General features: G+C 48.3%; 1 protein-coding gene across 1 annotated transcript; it reads left to right on the top strand.

Moving 5' to 3' along the window:
- The first annotated feature begins 2,064 nt into the window (after nucleotides 1–2,064).
- On the top strand, nucleotides 2,065–23,488 carry TFR2 (transferrin receptor 2). Its single transcript, XM_006859640.1, has 18 exons — nucleotides 2,065–2,097; nucleotides 2,366–2,621; nucleotides 2,704–2,890; nucleotides 15,818–15,958; nucleotides 16,034–16,145; nucleotides 16,255–16,377; nucleotides 16,782–16,898; nucleotides 16,983–17,122; nucleotides 17,440–17,603; nucleotides 18,355–18,474; nucleotides 18,793–18,875; nucleotides 18,966–19,029; nucleotides 19,124–19,191; nucleotides 19,280–19,353; nucleotides 19,423–19,507; nucleotides 19,589–19,816; nucleotides 20,172–20,312; nucleotides 23,204–23,488. Exons 1-18 carry the CDS (start codon nucleotides 2,065–2,067, stop codon nucleotides 23,486–23,488), a joined length of 2,421 nt encoding a protein of 806 aa, XP_006859702.1.
- Nucleotides 23,489–23,833: the final 345 nt, after the last annotated feature.

Here is a 23,833-nt window from a genome sequence, read left to right as displayed (position 1 = left end):
GGACAGCCCCTCCCCAGAGGGGCAGAGAGGGAGACCCCACCGCGCAAATGCAAATCCGAGCCCCACAGCCTTCCAAGCCCCTCTCCTCTTTCCCTTCCCCCTCGTCCTTTAAACTGTGACGTTTCTGGGTTGAAGAGTAAAAATGTTTTAAGAAAAAAAATTAAGTTTGTCTTCCTTGGTGCAGAGAGTGGGAGTAGAGGCCTGGCGGGCACAGAGTGGGAGTAGAATGAAAAGGGGCCATATCTAGGGGTTCCGAGCCTGGGAGGAGGCCTGGTGTGGCTAATTCGTCAGACTTCAAAGTCGTTTGAACTGCAAGGTCGGTGGTTCAAGCTCACCAGCTACTCCTTGGAATCCCTATACAGGGTTGTTATGGGTCAGAATCGACTCGACAGCACTTAACAACAACAACAAGGAACCTGGGAGCGTCACCCACTCAAGAGCCGAGTTGGGGCGGGTGGGTAGCCCGCTGCTGCAGAGAAGATGCTGGGGCAGGGGCGGGGTCGAGAGGAGGGCCAGCCCTGAGGGGCGGGGAATAGGCAGACCTGGAGGCGGGGCCTTTGCTCCGGCCTCGCCATTCAGGAGAGGCCTCGCGGTAGCCCTCCCGGACCAGCAGAAGCAGCACAGGTGAGCCATCGCATCGCTGCTGTCTCCCTGCCCGAGGCTCGTGGTGAGGACAGAAATAGGGTGGGAATTGGAGGCACTAGTGCGCTCCGGCAACTCGGTACTTCTCTCTAGACCCGGGTAGCTCAGCTACTTCAAATCTTCGTTCTAGGGTCCTTGGCGGGGTCTTAGGGACTGTGCCCCATACCTGAGATTTTGTAGGTGAAATTTAGTGGTTTCTTCCTGTATGTGTTTCTGGGGTGAGGGTCTTTTTCATCAGACCCTCATAGCGCCCAAGATCCAAAAGAAGTAGCTACCTATGGCTGGTGGCTGTGTGCCGTGGAGTCGGTTCTGTCTCATAGAGACCTTGTACAGGGTTTCTGAGGCTGTAAACCTTTACCGGAGCAGAACGGCTCATGTTTCTCCCGCGGAACAGCTGGTAGTTTTGAACTGCTGACCTTGCGATTAGCAGCCCGATTCATAACCACTGCGCTACCAAAGCTCCTTGTTGTTGTTGTTGTTAAGTGCCGTCGAGTCGGCTCCGACCCATAGCGACCCTGTACAGGGTTTCCGAGGCTATAAATCTTTACGGGAGCAGAAAGCCTCATCTTTCTCCCGCGGAGCAGCTGGTAGTTTCGAACTGATGACCTTGAGGTTCGTAACCACTACCAGAGCTCCTTAGCCACCTATAATGTGACCTAATTCTTGCCACCAAGAGGAGCTGGTGCTCAGGAAGGGTCGGGACTTGTCCAAGCTAACCCACTTCTGCCTGCACCTTGGCCAGGCCTCTTTTCACCACACTCCATGCCTCATAGGCCCTGACCCACAAATCCCCGACTTTAGGACCACCAATCCTGGAGCATTGCGCCCTACCGTATCTGTACTTCCCCCTTCCCCAGCAGTTAGCAGGAGACAGACATCCACATGGTCAGACCTCAACCCCCAACTCCACCACTGGGCAGGCACCCAAAGTGGGGAGGAGTGTGCAAATCAGATGAGGCTGGGGGCAGAGGTCTTCATGGTGGATCTTCCAGGGGATTGTGGGAGCTTAGAAAGGGGTCTCCAAGGACACTGGGAATGATAGAAATAGCAAAGAGGAGGGGGACATCCTCATGCTCCCTCCCCAGCCACCAGCTTCCCTCCCCCACTCATGATGGGAACTCAGAGGCCAAAGTCTGCCCCAAGGTCAAAAAATTGATTGATTGCTTTGCAGGGAAGGGGCAGGAGCGGCAGGAGAGGAGGGATTGGCCGGAAGGCACAGCCTCTGCTACTTTCGCCTGGGCTGGGGGACCATATCTGGAAGGTTGGGCTGAGGTCAGGATTTCCCCCCACCCTTGGGGGGTGGGGAATGGCCAGGGTTCAGGCTCCCTGCCTGGGCTGATAAGGACCTTGCTGGGGCTCCCACAAACGGTTTATCACTTTGTGTGGGGGGGCAGCCTACAGGCCTCAGGAAGAGGCAAGAGCATGGAGCGGCTTCGGGGTCTACTTCAGAGAGCGGTAAGACCTAGTGGGGTTGGGGGACACCTTAGGTCTTCTTACCAGGTCCCTCAGCCCACCCCCCACCCCCAATCCCTCTGGCTGGCCCTCTTGGCCAATGCCCAGGTTTCTCCCTGGTAGCCTCTGGCTCTGCCTCTCAGATCCTTTCTCCCTACCCTGTGCGCATTTGGCACCCTAAGGCTGCTGATCCATTCTTGCCAGATTCCTCCCCATCTCCCAGACCTCTTCCTCCAGTCTCAAGCCCTCTCCCCCAATCCCCCCCGCCCAGCAAGAGTTGTCCCTAGGAACTTCTCAGACCATCTACGAGCGTGTTGAAGGCACCCAGGGGCAGGGGCGCCTGGAGGAAGAAGAGGGAGACGGGGAGGAGGGTTCCGAAATTCCGGCCCACTTCTGCCCAATGGAGCTGAGGAGCCCGGAACCCCAGGGCTCTAGACCAAGACAGCAAAACCTCAGACCCTGGGTGGCAGCAGGACGAAGGGCCACCCCCTCCCTGGTTCTGACAGCCCTGCTGATCTTCACTGGGGGTGAGAGCAAAGGGTCTGGGCTGGGGAGATTGCTGGGGTCTAGAGGGGACCCAAGAGTAATCTCCATCTCGCTACCCACCAGCCTTCCTTCTGGGCTATGTGGCCTTTCGAGGGTCCTGCCAGGCATGCGGAGATGCTGTGTTGCTGGTCAACGACGATGTCAGCTATGAGCTGGGTCCTGACTCCCACCAGGGTCCACTGTATTGGCGTGACCTCCAAGCCATGTTCCTGAGGTTCCTGGGGGAAGGGCACCTGGAGGACACCATCAGGTAAGAACATACCTGTCCCTTTCCTGGCCCTCAAATGTCCTCCCTGCCTCTGCTCAGGCCCAGTCTTCCCTTCCTCCTCTCCTCAAATCCTGGTGCCTGGGCCCCTTTTCCAAGCCCTTCCACCTGTCTCCTTATTCTTTGGTCCTGGGAAGAATGACAAGCATCTGGAGCTGAGAGGAGGAAGGGTGGGCATAGGGGTGAGGCTCCAGGGGGCGCAGGCTCTGAAGACAGGGTGATTTGGGAGAAGAGAGAACTATCTGAATTTAAGAATAGAAGGGCCCTGCATCCAGACAGCCGTACAGCCATATAGAAGTAGACATGGATTGTGAATGGTGGTAGGTGGGAGCTCTGAAAAGGGCAGTTTAGGGAATCCAAAACAAAAGCAAGCAAATGCATCTGTGGACACACACCATTCTGCCTGCAGCTACATCATTGGGGTGTCAGCTGAACAGAGACTGAACTGAGGGGGCTTGCAGCACACAGTCCGAGCAGCTGATGCTGGGAAGGAGCTGCCCAGATACGTCCAAAGGTTCAGCCCACTCACAGACCTCTGTTGGCTCAGGAATAGTTTTTCAGTGAATTCTCCTGGGTTTTCTCAGTAGATAATCACGTAAGCTACAACAATCAGATCTAGAACCGATCATGAGAATGGCAGAGGACAAGACAGCATTTTGCTCTGCTGTTAATGGGGTCACCATGAATGGTAGTGACAGGTTGAAGGCTGACTCAATGGCAGATAACAGCAACACAGTCAGAGAAGCATGTGTTCTTTTCCAGTGTTCACACCGTCTATGTCTTCTGCGTTTCTTATTGCATCGGAAAGGACGTGAATGAATGTAATGTTGATAGTAGTGTTCGTGTCTATTTCCTCATTTTAATAGGGATGTTAATATGTTGCAGACATCTAGTAACTAACATTGGACTAAGGAAGTCGCTACTCCTAGTTTATAGAGTTGGGTTTTTTTGTGGTTTAGAAAGGAGAAATAGATATAAATTTGTTTTTAAATGTTTTTCAAGAGTGTATTGAAGTGTTTATACAGTAATTTGCATGAATTGACTTCTTTGCCATTAATGCTTGGTCAAGGTGTATCATTCTTTTAATACACTACTTGTGTTGTTGTTAACTGCTGTTGAGTCAGTTCCAACCCATAATGACCCTGTATAGAGTTTCCGAGGAGCGGCTGGTGAGCTTGAACAGCCGACCTTGTGGTTCAAAGTGACTTTGCAGTCCCGCACATTAACCCACAGCGCCACACCAATATTACGTTCAGCTTATTAAAGACTTTAAATTTGTGGCATCAACAACATTCAGAGCTGTTTATTTTCCTCACCAGTCCTTGAGAGTCTGGATAGAGGCTGAGCAGGTAGGGGGTTTGGCAAGTCTAGGGGTGGGCTGTGGCACTGTGAGCCGCATCAGAGGGCAAGGTGGCAAGAGGGTCGCAGTGAGCATGAATCATCTAGGCTGGAGGGGAAGAGGAGGAATTGTAAAGTCCAGAGCGCTCAGTGGGACTGAAGAGCTGGTACGATGAGGATAAGAGGAGAGCTGGATCCTGAAAAGCTAGGTAACGACAAGATACTGGGTGGGACCAGGGGAGAGTGAGGCATGAGTGGAGGTTACAGTCTGCCACTCATTCATTTATTCAACACATCATTTGAGTATGTAATATGTGGCAGGTACTGGGCTAATTAGGTGGTAGTGAGGTAACAGGGAACAAAACACGCCTTGCTTTCATGGGGCTTACAGTCCTTAAATTGATATTAAACTAATAATCACGTTTTTGTTAAGTGCTGTTGAGTCAGTTCTGACTCATAGCGACCCTGTATAGAGTTTCCGAGGAGTGACTGGTGGGTTTGAGCTGCCAATTTTGCAGCTTAAACTGACTAATCACTGGAATCATTGCTTTGGAAGTAAAGTATGTGAGGAGTGATGAGAGCATGATTCTTTTTTTTCTTTTTTCACAATTAATGGGTTTGAACCGCAAGGTTGGCTGTTCAGACTCACCAGCTGCTCCTCAGAAACCCTATACTGGGTTAATATGAGTCTCCACTGACTCAAGGGCACTTAACAAGAGTGGGGTTTCATAAGGAAGTAAACAGGGTATACCATTCAGGATCAGAGAGGACACAGTTCACCAGCTAGAACCGCCTTTGCTCTACCATACTGCAGGCATGCCTCACTCTTGTGGCTGGCTTCTCAGCCATGTGGTTTCTTCGTCTGTGCCCTGCTCAGGCAAACGTTACAAAGCACTTTTAATCCAGTCTGTGAATGCCCAAAGGGCACATTCTGAAAGCCAGTTTCCTGCCTTTAGGCACAGCTTTACTTAGTCCATAGGCCTAGAGCCCTTAGCTGCTCTGTCTCTCCATGCCTCTGCTATCATCTGGATCCATGTTCCATTCATGTTCTTCCTTCCTGATAGTCTTGGAATCATCTGTCATCTGTGAGATGGCTCCTTTTCAACCTAGCTAGATAGCAAAACTAACCAATCCCAGCCTTAGAGTTCTGTACACCTTATTTGCATCAAGGTTGGTGATTCAAGCTCACCAGGTGCTCCTTGGAAACCCTATACAGGGTCGCTGTGGGTCAAAATTGACTCGACGGCACTTAACAACAACAACCCAATCACTTGGTGGGAATTAAGAAAACATTGGATTGTTGATGTTGTTAGGTGCCTTTGAGTTGTTGGCCCTGTGCCAACATCACAATCATTGTGATTGTGTCATTGCTGCTACCATCATGCCAATCTATCTCATTGAGGGTCTTCCTCGTTGAGGGCATGATTCTTGATGTACATGGGTTTCAGGGAAGGCTTCCTTGAGAAACTGATAAGCTGTTATATGAGGGATAGCCAGGCAAAGAGGAAGTGAAAAAGTATTCCAGGCTAGGGAACAGCATCTCTAAAGGGTCCAAAGCAGGAAGGTTGTGGCCTTGTCCAGGAAGAGATTGCTCATTGCTAGTATATAGAAGCATAACTGATGTGATGTGTTGATTTTATCCTCTGTAACTTGCTGAATTTCTTTATTTGTTCTTGTAGCTTTAGGGTGGATTCTTTGGGGGTTTCTAGATATAGGATTATGCCATCTGTGAATATATCATGTTGAAGAATTCCCTTTCTATCCCTGGTTTAGTGAGGGGTTTCATTATGAAAATGTGTTGAATTTTGTCAAATGCCTTTTCTGCACCAATTGAGTTGATCATGTGGTGTATTACATTGATTTTCTTATATTGAACCACCCTTGCATTCCTAGTATAACTCCTACTTGGTTATGGCATATAATTCTTTGAGTTTCATTCAGTTTGCTAATAGTTTGTTGAGGATTTTTATATGTATGTTCGTAAGGAATGTTGGTCATTTTTCTTGTGTTTTTATCTGCTTTTGTTACCAGGGTAACAGTACTTCATAGAAAGAGTTAGGAAGTGTTCTCTTCTATTTTTGGGAAGCACTTGAAGGTTGATATTAATTCTTATTGAAATGTTTGGTAAAATTCCCTAGAAAAGCCATCTGGTCCTGGACTTTTCTCTGCTGGGAGGTTTTTGATTACTGATTCAATCTATTCATTTGTTATAGGTCTGTTCTAACTTTCTATTTTTGAGGTAGTTTTAAGTTAGGAATTTGCTCCTTTCATCTAGGTGCTATAATTTGTCAGCATATAGTTGTTCATGGTACTGTTATGATCCTTTTTATTTCTCTACGGTCAGTAACTTAAAGTTTCTCTCTTTTATCATTTGTGTCTTCTAGCTCGCTCGCTCGCTCGCTCTTTTTTTTTTTTTCCTTTTCCTAGCTAAAAGTTTGTTGATTTTTAAAACCATCTTTTCAGAGAACCTTCCCCCCCACCCCTTTGTTGATTCTCTTAATTGTTTTTCTATTCTTTATTTCATTTTACTTTGTTGTAATATTATTTGTGGGTGAAAGATGAGACTTTCTGCTTCCATGAATCGGAACCAACTCAAACTTGAGGGCACTTAACAACAACATCAACAACTACTAATCTTAATTATTCCCTTTCTTCCTATTGCTTTGTGTTCAATTTGCTTATCTTTTTTTCAAGGAATAAAGTCAAGTTATTGATTTGACATCTTTCTTCCTTTATAACGTAGGCATTTATATCTATAAAAGGAGCTCTGGTAGTTTAGAGGTTATGAGTGGGGCTGCTAACCTCAGGGTCAGCAGTTTGAAACTACCAGCTGTTCCCTGGGAGAAAGATGAGGCTTTCTGTTCCAGTAAAGATTTATAGCCTCAGAAACCCTATACAGGGTCACTATGAGTCAGAACCCAATCAAGGCACTTAACAACAACAACATACCTATTTTTTTTTAAGTTTTTATTGTGAATTGAGTGATAGTTTACATAGGAGAACATGAGCTTTATACTCATCCTATGGTATTTCGTTTCATTGCAATGATTGTAATCCCCTCCATGCATCATCATTCAACAGTATTTGCCTCTAGTCCCTCTGTTGTTTTGTTTTGTTTTTGTTTTTTGATGCACACCTAAACACTAAGGAATATACAATCATTCAAACACCCAAAGGGCATACCCTGCAAGCCTGCCCACCACCCACGGTGACCAGCATGCAGCCCCTCTCCCTCCATGAGTCTGGAGTCCCAGCCGCTCCATCTTTCCATATCATCATCTCTGCCTCTAGCTCTCTGAATATGGTCCCACACTCCGCTACCGCTCTTCTCCCTTGGTGGTCCCCAGGGTCAATATATCTTTTTATCGTGTCCATCTTTATTTCTTGTATAGATTTTGACTTAAAATCTGTTTTGTCTGATACTTGTTGTTGTGAAGAGCTGTTGAGTTGGTTCAGACTCATAATGACTCTGTATAGGGTTTCCAAGGACTAGCTGGTGAGTTTGAACCGCCGACCTTGTGACTCACAGTCCAGTGGTGTTCCTATAGCGCCACACCAGCCACCCCTAATATAAGCATCCCCTTCAGCTCTCTTTTGATGTTTGCATGGAGTACTTTTTGCATACTTCCACTTTCAGCTTCTTTTTTTTTTTTAAGTTTTTATTGTGAATTATGTGTTAGTTTACATGGGAGAACATTATCCATTATCCTTACATTCATATTATCATATTTCATTACATTGCAATGATTACAATCCCCTGCATGCATCATCAAACATCCGAAGGGTACACCCCGCACGCCTGCCCCCCGGCCACCAGCACACAGCCCCTCACCCTCCCTTCAGCTTCTTTTTGACTTGAATCTAAAGTGGTCTCTTATGGACAGCATACATTTGGATCACGTTTTCCTGTCCATTCCAATCGCTGTCTCTTTTTTTTTATCCACAAACCTCCAAAAATGTGTCCTTTTTAATGTTCATGAGAGTTCAACACAACAGGACAGACTTAACTAAAGGAGTACAGGCCTTTGATACAGGTTTATGCCATAGGATTTTAATCATTTCCTAAGAAATGTTATTCCAAACTTATAGTCTCATCAGAAAACTGTGAAAAAGATTCTGATACGTGTTCTGTGACTTTATACTGCTAATGCCATTGTGTTATAGGTCATTCAATATGAAAATAATGAACACTGACATCTTTTCCATCTGCTCATTAGATGTAAGTAATGGTTTAAAAATAATCATTCAGGTTATTCTAAAACAATTTTGTCAAAATTAGTGCCCCAAAGCAAAATATGCTTTCTATTCTTAAGGCAAACATTTCACATATAAAAAAAAATATTTGCTATATTGAGTCCTGCTGTGTCACTGTAGAATAAGCACTTAACTACAAGGTCGGTTTGAACTTCAAGGTCGGCGGTTCAAATTCATCTGCTGCTTCTCAGAAACCCTGTACAGGGTCACTATGGGCCAGAACCGACTGGATGGCACTAAACAACAGCAACAATCTCATTCTACATGCAGCTCTATTTCTATAAGGGATTGAAAGCTGATAGGCCATACTGGATTACAAGCAAGTTCTGTTCTCAAGTCTGTCTGTAAATTGAATTTGTACGTAAGTCAGAAAAATTAGCTATGGTTCGTATCTAACGTCAGTCAAATATTTGCTTTGTTGTTAAGTACCGTCAAGTCGGTTCTGACTCATAGTGACCCTGTGAGTGTTTCTAAAGATCAGCTAGTGGGTTTGAACTGCCAACTTTACAGTTAGCAGTCCAGTGCTTATCCTATAGTATAGATCTTTCTATACATAAAAAACATAAAAGAAATGTTTCCAGACACCCCAAAGCATCTTTAACATGATACAGAAATGATGCTATGATGTTAACCACTGCCTTTTTATTGGAGATTTTAATGTTTATATTTAAAGAGGACTAAGATCCTCTTTTAAAGTGTTGAAGAGCAGAGATGTCAGCTTGAGGACTAAGGTGCATCTGACCCAAGCCATGGTATTTTCAATTACCTCATATGTATGCGAAAGCTGGACAGTGAATAAGGAAGACCGTAGAAGAATTGCTGCCTTTAAGTTACGGTGTTGAAGGAGAATACTAAAAGTGCCATGGGCTGCCAAAAGAACCAATAGATCCATTTTGGAAGAAGTGCAGCCGGAGTGCTCCCTGGAGGCTAAGATGGTCAAACTTCGTCTCTCATACTTCAGACATATTGTCAGGAGGGACCAGTCACTGGAGAAGGATATCATGTTTGGTAAGGTGGGGGGTCAGAGAAAAAGAGGAAGACCCCCAACGAGATGGATTAGCCAAGTGGCAGCATCAATGGACTCAAGTGTGGCAACAGTAGTGAGGTTGGCCCAGGATCGGGCAGTGTTTCGTTCTGCTGTGCATAAGGTCGCTATGGGTCGGTACCAAATCAATGGCACCTAACAACAACAACAAGATCACACAATTGTTAAAACAGTTGGCTGCTAACCGCAAGTTTGGAGATTTGAACCCACTAGTCCTGGTGTGGCCCTGTGGGTTAATGCACTGGACTGCAAAGTCAATTTGAACTATAAGGTTGGCGGTTCAACCTCACCAGCCATTCCTCAGAAACCCTATACAGGGTCACTATGAGTCAGAACTGACTCAATGACACTTAACAACAACAAACAACAAAGCCATTCCGCAGGAGAAAGATGAGCCCATCCCTCTCTGCCCTACAGGGTCACTGTAAGTCAGACATAACCTGATGGCTGTGGGTTTACAGTTAAAGTGATTGTTAATAAGGCAAGACTTACTTCTGTCATTTTACTATATGTTTTCTGTGTGCCTTAGACTTTCTGTGTCCCTCATTTCTTCCAAAACTGCCTACATTTATGTTTATTTGATTTTTCAACAGGAGACCATTTTGATTCCCTTTTGTTTCTGTATGTTTACATTTTAAAGGTATTTGCTTTGTTGTTACCATGAGGGTTTCATTTAACACCCTAAATTTATAACGACCTAATTTAAATTGATGGAATCCTGGTGTGGCGCTGTGGGTTAATGTGCCAGACTGCAAAGCCGTTTGAACTGCAAGGTCAGCAGTTCAAGCTCACCAGCTGCTCCTCGGAAACCCTAGACAGGGTCTCTATGGGTTGAAATCGACTCAATGGCACTTCACAACAACAGTTTAAATTGATAACAATTTTAACTTGAAGACCACACAAATATTCTGTTCCTACATTCCTCTTCTCCTCTGTGTTGTTCTTAACACTAATTACATTTTTACCTATGGTGTGCCCATAACATAAATTTATAGTTATTTTTATGTATTTGTCTTCCACATTATGTAAAACATAACAAGTAGAGATAGAACCCAAAATGCCATAAGCCTTGAGTTTATATTTACCCATAAATAGGAAGGAGTCCTGGTGTGGTGCTGTGGGTTAATGCACTGAACTGCAAGATCCATCGGTGGTTCAAGCTCACAGGTACTCCTCAGAAACACTATACAGGGTCACTATGGGTTGGAACCAACTCGACAGCACTTAACAACAACAACCTTTACTGTAGATATATTCCCTTTCTTAAGGCTTTTGAGTTACCCGCTACTCTTATTTTCACATTAGCATTTTTTTTCTTTTAACTTTTTACTGTGAATTTACAGACAAGATCATCAGCTTTACATTCAGCAAACCAGACATTTTATTTCATCTCGATGACTACAATCTCTCCTTGCAACAACACTTATCCTGCTTCCTCCCTGTGTTTCCTATTTGCATTCCATCCACCTTCCCATCCCTTCTCAGCTTTGTCCTTTGGAAATGTTGTCCTTTAGATTTTGAATGATTAACCATTCCATGGTGAGCATACCTTATTAGTATTGTTGTCCCCGCTAAAAACCGATCTGCTGCTTGACTGAAAATTGGGCCACTACCGTGAGCTCCTTTCCAGACCTGAAGGGGGGTCGAGGGCCAGAGTCTCAGATTCCCCCAGTCTCTTTCTGACCAGTAAGCCCTTTGCCCCTACCACGATGGTGACCCCAGCCCTGTAGGCCACTGCCAAAGCCTCTGGGCCCTCCCGCTGCACTAGTGTCATCTGCCATTTGGTGTTTTCTCAGAGAAGAAACCATAGCACAGGTTTTGTGAGACATTTCTTCAATTTTTGTTTATTTAGGAATGACTTGATTTTGCCTTCATTTTTGCCAATTTCGAATTATTGGTTGACTCTTGTAGTCTTTCAGCCTTTGGAATATGTCATTCTACTCCCTTCTCATTTCTGTGGTTTGTGAGGAGAAGTTGGTATTTACTCTCATTGAGGATTCTTTGTATGTGATGATCTGGTACTCCCTTGGTGCTGTTTGTATTAGGTTTTTGAGAGTTTGATTTTAAAATATCTTGTCTGTCTCCTTGGGTTCATCCTACTTGGACTTCATTGAGCTCTTTTAATGCCGATTCATACCTTTTGTCAAATTTGTGAAGTGTCTGGCTTATTTCTTCAAATATTCTTTTTGTCCCTTTTTCTCTTCTCCTTCTAGGACCCCCATTATGCTTATGCTGGCCTGCTTGATGTTGCTGTTGTTGTTGTGTGCATTGAGTCAATTGCTACTCATAGAGAACCCTGTGTAGGGTTTCCAGAGCTGCTGGTGGGTTTGAACTGCTGACCTTATGGTTAGCAGTCCAGTGCTGATCCTACTATGCCACACCAGCTTGATATGTCATGTGCCATGGAGTCGGTTCTGACTCATAGCGACCCTGTACAGGGTTTCCGAGGCTGTAAATCTTTACGGGAGCAGAACGCCTCATCTTTCTCCTACGGAACAGCTGGTAGTTTCAAACTGCTGACCCTGAGGTTCACAGCCCGATTCGTAACCACTACACTACCAGCTTGAGAGTGCATCATAAATCCCTTAGGCTCAGCTCACGCTTCTTTCTTTATTTCTCTTCGGACTTGATAATATAATTTTTTATCAAGTTCATTGATTCTTTCTTCTCCCAGCTCAAATCTGCTGTTTAATCCCGCCAGTGAATTTCTCATTTTAATTTTATTTTACTTTTCAGCTCGAATATTTCTGTTTGATTCTTGTTTACAGTTTTATCTCCTTACCAATTTTCTCATTTTGTTCATACCTTGTTTCTCTGATTTCCTTTACTTTCTTGTCCATGATTTCCTTTTGTTCTATAAGCACATTAAATACTATTGTTTCCAAGCTTTGTCTAGTAAGGCCATTATCTGGACTTCCACAGGGATGGTTCCCACCATTCATTTTGTTCTTTTACACAGTTCTTCTTAAGCCTTGTGATTGTTTGTTGAAAAAATGGACATTTGATTGTTACAATAACGTACCTGGAAATCAAATTCTTCCCCTCCCCCAGGACTTGCTACAGCAGTTTTATACTCATTTGTCTTTTTTTTTTTTTTAGTTTTTATAATGATTTGAGTGATAGTTTACATGGGAGAACATCAGTTTTGCTCTCATGCTATCGTATTTTGTTTCATTGCAATGATTACAATCTACTCTGTGCATCATCATTCAACAGTATTTGCTTCTATTCCCTCTGGTTTTTTGTTTTTGATGTACACAAAAACACTTAGGAATATATAATCATTTAAACAACCAAAGAGCATATTCTGCAAGCCTGCCTCCTGGCCACCAGCACACAGCCTTTCTCTTTCCATGAGTCTAGAGTCCCCAGCTGCTCTCTCCCTCCACGTTCTCATCTCTGCCTTCATCTCTGGTATTGCTACTTCTCTGGATAGAGTCTCACATTCCGCTTATGCTCTTCTCCCTTGATGGTCCTAGGGACTGTAAGATTAACTACTCCCTCAGTTGTTCTGGTAGCATAGTGGTTACGAATCGGGCTGCAAACCTCAGGATCAACAGTTCAAAACTACCAGCGGTTCTGCTGGAGAAAGATGAGGCTTTCAGCTCCCATAAAGATTTACAGCCTCAGAAATCCTGTACAGGGTCACTATGAGTTGGCACTGACTCCACGGCATATAACAACAACAGTTGTTTCTTAATTGCTGAAGGCTGTAGTCATCTGTTTGTGTAGTGATTTTCTGTTTTGGAAAATTGCCCTCCTAAACATGTGTAAACTCAAGTATTCAGGTATTCATCTAGAGTTTTGGCCGATATTTCTTTGAATGCAAGGGTTGAGGGAGTGGCATCTCGAGCTTCACAAATTGACTATGTGCTGGGACCCTCTTTCCAACACTTAGCAAGTCTAGTACTGAGTTTAGGGATCAGCCTAAGGTAAAACTGTTTTCTCAGGTCATTTATGAGTATGCATCTTTCATGTGATGTGTGTTTGTGTGTGTTTGTCTTCCTCAATTCCCGCTTACACACCGTTCTTTATTTCTAAAAGAAATTCTTTCCGTAGTCACTCTCCATCCAGTCTTTAGTTGCCAAGTTTGTGTCTTAATCACACTGGTTAGGCCAAGCAGCTACAGGTAGTTACAACTTTAGGGCATTACCCACAGTCTGTCTGCCCTGTGTGAATTCTGAGATACCACGTCAAGACAAGAGCCCTATTTCTGTATTTCAGGCAACCCCCCATTACGTTAGAACAGACACACAGTGGTTTGTGAATAAAATCTCTGCCAGAGACCAGGGTCCCTCTCTGGGAGTGCACATCACTGCTGTTTTAAGGTGGTCACATGAGCTGGCAAGATGGCGGGGCATGTAGAAAATCAAAGCTTTCCGACACTTAGACGTCACTTTTTTCTTGATTCAGCATATGCTTAGGTGCTGTAACCTCTTGATGGGTTCCCAGAGTTCTGACAAAGTTGGCTCTGTGCTTGTCTATTTTTGTTTATGGGTGGGGGATGGGAGCATGCTGCTACTTACAAAGTCACCTTGCCCTGGATAAGTGTGTGCTTTCAATTTAGATAAAGTTTTTTTAAAACAGAACACTGTGTTTTGAAGGTCAGTCTAGATTGCAGCATGTTGTTGTTGTTGTTGTGTCATCGAGTTGGTTCCGACTCATAGTGACCCTGTATAGGGTTTCTGAGGAGCAGCTGGTGAGCTTGAACCACCGACCTTGTGGTTCAAACAACTTTGCAGTTCAGTACATTAACTCACAGTGCCACACCAGGACTCCTATTACTGCTGCACAGGATTTCCAAATGCCTGTCACCATATTTCATATACCAATTTCATTATAATGGACACCTCTCATCAGGTGGTATGACACTGTAGGATTAGCACTGGACTGCGAACCACAAGGTCAGCAGTTCAAATCCACCAGCTGCTCCTCAGAAACCCTATTGTTGTTGTTGTTATGTGCCGTGAAGTCGGTTCCAACTCATAGCAACCTGTACAGGGTTTCCGAGGCTATAAATCTTTATGGGAGCAGAAAGCCTCATCTTTCTCCCACTGAACAGCTGGTAGTTTTGAACTGCTGACCCTGAGGTTAGCAGCCCGATTTGTAACCACTATGCTACCAGAGCTCCTTATACAGGGTGGTAATGAGTTGGAACTGAGCCAATGGCACTTCACAACAACAAATGATCAGAAGCAATAGAAAACTTGATCTTCTGGGTGTGGACCAGATTAGATGGGGTCAGGAATGGAACTGAGAAAATCACTCCAACCATGTGTTACAGTATGCCTTGTGCAAGCTGAAAGCACACTGGCTCTCCATATGGATTGGAACTTGGTGTGGAGCTGAAAACAATAAACCAGATGCCAAAGACCAAACAAAGTCCTTAATGAAAGTGGACAAATGACCAATTAGTTATGGGATCACTGCAATGAGGGAGGATGGTTACCTGCATGGCATAGACTTCAAGGAATAAGGTTTTTCCTTAAAGAAGGAGTGATCAGAAGTGTGAGACGTAGAGTCAACGACACAGCAAGTGTGGCTTCCTCAAGAAAGAGCCATTTCTGTCAAGGTGTTAACAGGTGTTCTGTGATGTTGAAGGATGAAGAAGGTAGTTTGCTCTGGACAGGGTGCAGGTGTGAGGGGTTACAGGCAAGCCATGCAGGGACAATCCGTAGCAGAAGTTAAATAGAAGAACAGGGGTAGCTGAAATGGCAAAAAGGTTGGTTTGTTTAGTGGAGACTGTGGAAGAAGACAGGATTAGGATTAGTTCTCCAATGAGACAAATGAAATGGTCCCATGATTCCACCAAGAATCTCAGTGTAACCCATGAGGTCCAGGTGGAGGAAGGGGAAGTGGGGAGGGGGTGTCTGCTGACTCTGCCCAGTTGCTCTTGAAAAAAACAAGTGTTTTCATGCCTGGACAAATCTTAGGCCCGTATGTATGGGGGCGAGGCATGGAGGGGCAGTCTGTGGGCAGTAGATGTGTTGGTGAGCTTAATCTGAGCCAGGAATACCCTAAGGGGTCGTGGGCCCGACCCCCAAGCTGTGGGAAGCTAAGAGTCTAAGCAGGAGATCCTCTGAGATGCAGCTTTGGTAGATGGGAGTGAATAGGTCTGAAGAGCTCATTCAGAAGAATACAGAGTCCCTCACTGCCCGTGACCTGGCAACCCTACGTTGCAGGCATCCTCTCCGACTCTCTCCCTCTTATGTGGGCCTTCCGAAGTCCCAGCCCTGTTCCCCTCCCAGGCTCCAATTCCACCTTTCCTCATTCAGGCAAACCAGCTCTCGGGAAAGAGTATCTGGCTCTGCTGGGATGGCTGCCCTGGCTCAGGACATCCGCTCCGAGTTCTCCCGCCAGAAGCTGGACCACGTGTGGACTGACACACACTACGTGGGGTTGCAGTTCCCGGACCCGTGAGAGCTGGGAGGTGGCAGAGTGGGGTGGGGGCGCGTGGCGGGGACGGGAGGCTCACCACCTGTACTTCTCAGGGATAACCCCAACACCCTGCACTGGATCAATGCGACAGGCTGGGACGAGGAGCAGCTGCCATTGGAGGACCCCAACGTCTATTGTCCCTACAGCGCGACTGGTAACTACATGGTGAGCGCCCCTAGTGCCGCCCTCCGGAATGCTGGCCGCCGGCACTCACAGGTGCAGGACGAGGGGGCCGCGGCGAGCCCGCCTCACCTGTCCCTTCCCTCACCCCCAGGGAGAGCTGCTGTACGCCCACTATGGGCGGCCGGAGGACCTGCAGGAGCTGCGAGCTAGGGACGTGGAGCTGGCGGGGCGACTCCTGCTGGTGCGCGTGGGGAACATCAGCTTTGCCCAAAAGGTGAGGGTCTCCAAATGGGGGATGTTGCCGAGCCAGGAGGGTACCGGCTAGAGGAACCAGAGGGTCGGGACAAATGAAATGCGGCGAAGAGGCTGACTGAGGAAGAAAGGAAAGAACCACACGGCCCGTAAGAAAATGTTGGCAGCTAACAACAAAATAGGAGGTTCGGGCATCAGGCTGATGTGGAGAACTAAACACCGCCAACCAACCGGGAGGGGGTAGGAGGAGGAAGGGGCGTGCCAAAGCCCTGCGGGGGTGGGGGTGGGGCGGGGAGGCAGGGTGGGAGGGCGTGCACAACCCTTTATCCGAATTGTGGGAGCCATCATTGCTTTTCCACATTTCATCTGCCATTATAAATCCAATTTCTCTGGGAAAGATGTCCTGTAGCCACCTCTCTTCCCCAGGTGGCCAATGCCCAGGACGTTGGGGCCCGAGGAGTGCTCATATATCCTGACCCAGAAGACTTCTCTTCTGACACACACAAGCTAGGCTTGCCCAGCCACCGGGCTGTGTATGGCCATGTGAGTCTAGGTTCCCAGGACTGGCATACCTTTCTCCCTGGGCCCCAGCCCTCAGTTTCAGCATGGGTACTTGTCTCCCTACAGGTGCACATGGGAACTGGGGATCCCTACACCCCTGGCTTCCCCTCCTTCAACCAAACTCAGTTTCCTCCAGTCCAGTCCTCTGGCCTCCCCAGCATCCCAGCCCAGCCCATCAGCGCAGACATTGCTGCCCAACTGCTAAGGTGAGGGACCTCTGGAGCTCAGGAGCTAGCCCATGAGTGCCTTTGGATAGACTAGGAAAAGGCCACCTTTCCTCTGGGGGACACAATCTTTTGCCCGCAGTTTGGTGGATGGAGTCCCAGCTGGGGTTCCAGCCACACTCCCCACTTTCACTTGGCACCCTTAAGTAGGAGACACAATTGCATGGCTCCTCCAATCAGGGTACAAAGGCAGAGACCAGAAGCAGAAGGTCAGAGGTAGAGAGCAGAGGGAAGCTTTGGACCCTTCTGTGACCCAGTCTTTCTGCTACTTCTGACCCTTTGTGTCCCACCATCTTCAGGAAGCTCGAAGGCCCAGTGGCTCCCCAGAAATGGCAAGGGCATCTCCCCGTGTCCTCGTATCGCCTGGGTCCCGGGCCGAGCCTGCACCTGAAAGTCAACAATCGCAGGGTTTCCACCCCCATCAGCAATATCTTTGGCTGCATCGAGGGTCACTCTGAGCCAGGTATGCTTCTTTGCCTGCATCGCCCACACAACCTGCATGAGAGGAAATCACTGCTCCTAATCTGTGCAGGGCCACGCAAGAGGCGCAAGGGAGGGTGGGAATGGGGCCCAAGGGCAGGAAGGGTAGCTTTGCACTGAAGTAGAGGGTGCAACAAGGGTTAGTAAGGAGAAAGGCTGGCAAGTTGGGACTGGGATAGATGAGAGTGATGGTGAGGAGACCCCCTCCTCCACACTGTTCTCAGGTGGCACGGGCAGTCTTGCATAGTAGCAAGTTCCCTGGCATTGGAGGTGAGAGAGTAGGTGATACAGCAGCACATGAAAGGCAGTCAGATGGCTCTGTCATGCATCTCCAGACATGGACAGCAATGGGGAATTGAAGGTTCTTGAGCAGGAGAGCAGGGAGATGGGACAGCCCTTCAGGAAGAAGACTGTGGTACCTATGAGTGACATAGGGAGAGAGAGGTGCAGGGAGGCCTATGGGGAGACTCAGGTCTGAGGATGCTATGGAGGTACAGCCTGCTGACTAGCAACACCTGCTGACCAGGGAGGTGACAATTCTAGGCACCTTGCTGATGGAACAAGCGCTCCAGGAGGGCCAAGAGAAGAAGGGACCATTTTCTTTAGGAACTGCGGGGCTACAGGCAGAGAGCTGTGAGGGGCTAAGTGATGGAGGCTGGCAGAGGTCCAGGAGTGCTGGTGGCACCTGTCCTCCTAAGATACAGAAAAACATCTTTGTGTACTGCTGGTACTAGATCACTATGTCGTCATCGGGGCCCAGAGAGATGCATGGGGCCCAGGAGCAGCCAAGTCTGCCGTGGGGACTGCCATACTGTTGGAGCTGGTGCGGACCATTTCCTCCATGGTGAGCAATGGTAAGGCCAGGGCCTGGGTTGGGCAGAGGTGAGGTTTTGGCCCAAGCCAGGTCTGGGGCCAAGAGACAGGAACACAGCCTAGAGGGTGGACCTCAAAACTTGGCTCCCCGACGGGCCCATCCTGACAATTCACTTCACCTCCATTCCTTCATCTAGAAACGAAAGTAATAGTAGCTCTCCATCAGTCTGGGTGAGCATGAAGCAGGAGAGTGTGGAGGAGGAAGGGGGGGTGTCAGGGGACCAGGACAGAGGGAGAGCTAAGAGGGCTTGGGTTGGCCACCAGCTTGAGCCCATTCGTCGTCTCCCTTCTGCCCACAGGCTTCCGGCCCCGAAGAAGTCTTCTCTTCATTAGCTGGGATGGAGGCGACTTTGGGAGTGTGGGCTCCATGGAGTGGCTGGAGGTGATGGTGGGGTCCTGGGCTGGGTAGCTGGGCAGTAGGGAGAAGCATTAGGTGTGGGGGGCATACTCTCCTCCCGTCACTCACCCACAGGGTTACCTCAGTGTGCTACACCTCAAAGCTGTCGTCTATATGAGCCTGGACAATGCGGTCCTGGGTGAGCTATGGCCTGCCACCATCTAGGCCCCTCCCACCCACTCCTGTCCCCAGAGCCCAAACCCTGAGGCTGGCATATCTCTTTCTGTCTTCAGGGGATGACAGGTTCCATGCCAAGACCAGCCCCCTTCTGATCAACCTCATCAAGAATGTCCTGAAGGAGGCAAGAACGAGGCCCACAGGGGAGGCTGTGGGAGAAAGACAGCTGGTGGGGGCCAAGCCTGACCCATGCCCCTCACCCCTGCCGCCAGGTGGACTCTCCTAACCGCAGTGGGCAGACCCTTTATGAGCAGGTGTTCACCAGCCCCAGCTGGGAGGCTGAGGTGTAAGTAGGAGTGGGAGAGGCTGAGGTGGGGGAGGAAGGGAGGGTCCCCCCTAACCTGCCTATCCTCAGGATCCGGCCCCTACCCATGGACAGCAGTGCCTATTCCTTTACCGCCTTTGCGGGCGTTCCAGCAGTTGAGTTTTCCTTCATAGAGGTGAGACTTCCTGGCCCCGGCCCCAGATGCCTCAACCTGTCTCCACCATGCCCATGTCCAGCCCCTGTCCTGTCCCAGCAGGATAACCAGGCATATCCGTTCCTGAACACCAAAGAGGACACATATGAGAACCTGCATGCAGCGCTGCAAGGCCGCCTGCCTGCCGTAGCCCGGACTGTGGTCTTACTCATTGGGCAACTCCTCATCCGACTCAGCCATGACCACCTGCTGCCCCTCGACTTCGGCTGCTACGGGGATGTTGTTCTCAGGCACATCGGCAAACTCAACGACTTCTCTGGGGACCTAAAGGTCCAAGATGCCAACGCAGCTCCCCGCCTCTGGGGGTGGGGGGTGCTGCCTGGGCCACACGGTCTGGCCCCCCATCCCTTTAATCCCTGGACTCCCTGTCACCTAAGTCCCTAGGTCCCAGCTGGTATACTCCTAGGCCCCAAGATTTGTCTTCCCCAACCCTACAACTCCAGAGTCTTATTCCCCTCGTCCTTCATTCGGCCCTCAGCACTCTGTCCCCATGCCTTCCCGCCTCTTGGCAGGCTCAGGATCCCAGCCCCGTCCCCCAACATCTTGACCCCCATCCTAGCCCCGGGCCCTGGTCCATCTCTGTTAGCCTTTGGCTACCTACTCCAGCCTGTGCCTCTGCCCTCAGGCCCGTGGGCTGACTCTCCAGTGGGTGTACTCTGCACGGGGGGACTACATCCGGGCGGCGGAGAAACTGAGGAAAGAGATCTACAGCTCTGAGGAAAGGGATGAAAGGCTAATGCGCATGTACAACGTCCGCATCATGCGGGTGAGCTCCCATACCCAGCACGTCCCCTGCCTCTGCTAGTGGTCCTGGTGCCCCCTTCCAGGGCCCTGGCGCTGTTGACCCTACCCTCTCCCTTCTCCCATTCTGAGACCTTTCTTGAAGGGACAGTGCAGCTGGTTGGTCCTTGCCTGGGAGTGAGCCCAGTTCTAGGCATGATGCCTTCAGACTGGCCAAGCTGGGAGGATCTTAGCAACCATCAGGAAACGAGGAGGGAAACGCTCCTTAGCCACAGTCACGTGGTCAGTGTGTGGCAAAACTGGGATGATCCATACACACAACCCCCTTCTGCCCACCTCTAGAGACAAAACTGTGTACTTAGTGATCCACAGTCCAAAAGGAGAAAAGGGCTGACATTTTCACAGAATAGGTGGATGAAATCTAGAAAGGCTGCTAGAAGGAGGTGTCTTCTGAAACTTGTACTTGATCTTGAGCCCACCAGCAGTTCTGGGGGAGAAAGATGAGGCTGTCTGCTCTTGTAAAGATTTACTGTTTCTACAGTCTAAGAAACCCTATGTAGGGTCACTATGAGTCGGAATGAACTCCATGGCATCGGGTTTGGTTTTGGGGGGTTTGGATTGTTTCTGCTTAGTTTGGAATACTTTGCAGGCCTCACCTCCTGTCCAGATACACCCTTCCTCTTCTTCCATTTCCTCACCCCAGGAATTCAACCCCTCAAGTTTGGGGAAATGAGTGGGTAGAGATTGTTTGAGTTAGAAAACATCTAGGATGCAAGATTATAAGCTGGACCATCCTCATTTAGTGTGGTTCCTCACTGTCCAGCACACCCTGGTAAATGCACGCAGGGAACCCAAAGTGTGCACATTGAGCCCCCACGTGAGTACGCATGCACATGCATTCCCCCTCAACACACTCAGGGTTTTTCAGAAGGAATATGTCTTTCCCCTGCAGATTCATGTTCTCTCTCCCCTTTGCCTTTCCATGTTTTTACCCTTTGCCTTCTCCCTTGCCATCACTCATTCCTTCTTTCTATTTACAAACCTGTCCACTTTGCGCTTTCTTCCAGTCTCTGTCATCCTCCTCAGTGTCCTCTTTCTCCCCTCCTTCCTGAGCACACCCCTCTCTTTTCACCTTTCCTTTGCCCCCTCCACTTAGCTATATGTAATCTTGGGGTGAGATACAGAATTGGAAATGGTCTATGTCCTTCATAGACCTTGATTTAACCCAGGAACACAAAAAGACACCCCTGCCCCAGCAGTTGCTCCCCTCAAGAAGGATCAAGGGTACCACCTGTGTGTAAGGTGCTGGGCCAGCTAAGGGAACATTGTGGCTCTAGACCAGGGGTTGGCAAGCAACCTGCCACCTGTTTTTGTATTTGGTCTATCACAGAAAGAGGAGTGCTGGTGGTGCCATGGGTACAGCACTCCACTGTGAACTAAAAGGTCGTGTGTTTCCAACCGCCCAGCTGCTCCTCAAGGGAAAGATGTGACTAGATTTATGTAAAGATTACAACCTTGGAAACCACATGGAGCACTTCTACTTTGTCCTATGGGGATGCCAAGAGTGGGAATTTGATTAAACGGCATTAGGCCTTGAGGGACAGACAGAACTTGGGTTGGTGTAGAGAAAAGAGGACATTCCAGGGTGGAGAGCCCAAGATAAAGGTGTGGCCTGGCTTTCCTTGGGAGCAGGGGTGTGTGAACCCACAAAGCCAGAACAGACGTGTTGACTGTGGAGAGTCTTTAGTGCCAAATTCAGAAGTTTGGATTTTTAGGGTTTTGAGCAGGGAAGTGATATGGCAAAGTGGGACTTTAGGAAGGATTTAGGCTGGAGTGTAGAAGACATGGAGTGAAATGATGACTGGAATTTCCTGGGTGATGCCCAGGAAATGGTTATTTAAAAATTGCCCCCAGGTTATTCAAATATGCAGCCATATTTGAAACCCACTAGGCTTAATGGGTAAAGAGAAGAATTCACAGGTGGAAGTGGAAGGAACCAGTGAGGCTGGCAGAAATGAAGGAGGAACTAGGCCAGTGTTGAGGCCAACTCAGAAGAGAGAACACCCTCTGAGTCAGAGGGTGGCTGTCCTGTTGACCTTTGCCTCTGGGTTGTAGAGATCGGCTGAGGTGACTGGGAGGTAGGGAAAGAGGAACAGCAGGACAATAGACTATTCTTTGAAGCTTTTGACAGGGAAATGAATGAATGCAGAAGGAAGACTGGGAGACCCAGATGTGGGCATGGCAGCCCTGGAGATAGAACAAGAATGGAATCCAAAACAGCTGGAGGGGAGATTCTGCTCAGATATTGATGATGTCACAAAATAACCATTCCCTGATTGGGTAGTCAAAGGGAAGTGGGACTTGGGGAAACTGCTCAACAGTATTTGTTGTTGGTAATGACCTAAAACTGTTAGTCCTATGGATTTGTAGGGTAAGCACTAGACTGTCAGCCAATAGGTCAACAGTTGAGCTCACCAGCTGCTCCTACAAAAGACTGGAAACCTGATATGGGGTCACTGTGAGTCGGAACCAACTTGGTGACACTTAACAACAACAGCAAAACCAATAGGCAGTTGTTGTGAAGTTGATTCAGGCTCACGGGGAACATCAGGTGTCACAATAAAACTATGCTCCCCATATGGTTTCAGTGGTTGATTTTCCTGAAGCAGATCACCAGGGTTTTCTGAGTGGATTTGAACCTCCAACCTTTAAGGTTAGCAGCTGAGCATATTAGCTATTTGCTAATATGAATACCCTAGGAAGCAGAGTTCTGCTCTGACACACATTTCCTAGTGGGACACCAAATTGTGCTAGGAGCCAGGTTTCGCTATGAATTGCTGGCAGTCAGTAGGGGTTGTTCAGGCCTTCGTTCCAGGGTCAGAGACCCCACCTGACCTGATCCCACTCTTGGTGCAGGTGGAGTTCTATTTCCTGTCCCAATATGTGTCGCCAGCTGACTCCCCATTCCGCCACATCTTCCTGGGCCGTGGAGACCACACACTTGGTGCCCTACTGGACCACCTACAATTGCTTCGAAAGGGTGACTCCAGGGTCCCGGGAGCCTCCTCCCCTGGGGTAGCATCCAACCCAGGCTTCCAGGAGAGCCGATTCCGTCGCCAATTGGCCCTGCTGACCTGGACACTGCAGGGAGCAGCCAACGCACTTGGGGGAGATGTCTGGAACATTGACAACAATTTCTGAAGCCCACTAGGGGTCCCACATACCCTTGTCCTGCTTCAGAGTGTTTCCTCACCCGGTTGAGTGATTTCAGGATGCTGAAGGTGCCCACATACCACCTCTCATTGCTGACTGAGATTCTCAGCCCTTCCCGTTCCCCAAAGCTCTGATCCCAGCACACCAATGTGCAGGTGCTCCTGGCTTCCCCTTTGTAGGAGTAGGTGAGCAGAGTGCCTTCCATAATGTGAAGGTGACACCAATCACAGACTCCCCACACCTTGAGACCACTCTTCAAGGTCTCCTGGGTCCTGAAGCCTGCCCCGGCTCTTGCTAGAAGAGATTGCCAGACCTTATAGTCCACATGTGGAA

The sequence above is a fragment of the Chrysochloris asiatica genome, unplaced genomic scaffold (assembly GCF_000296735.1).
Source record: "Chrysochloris asiatica unplaced genomic scaffold, ChrAsi1.0 scaffold00034, whole genome shotgun sequence".
NCBI lineage: Eukaryota > Metazoa > Chordata > Mammalia > Afrosoricida > Chrysochloridae > Chrysochloris > Chrysochloris asiatica.
The sequence above is the reverse complement of the archived record's forward strand: the minus strand, read 5'-3'. Positions and strand labels throughout refer to the sequence as shown.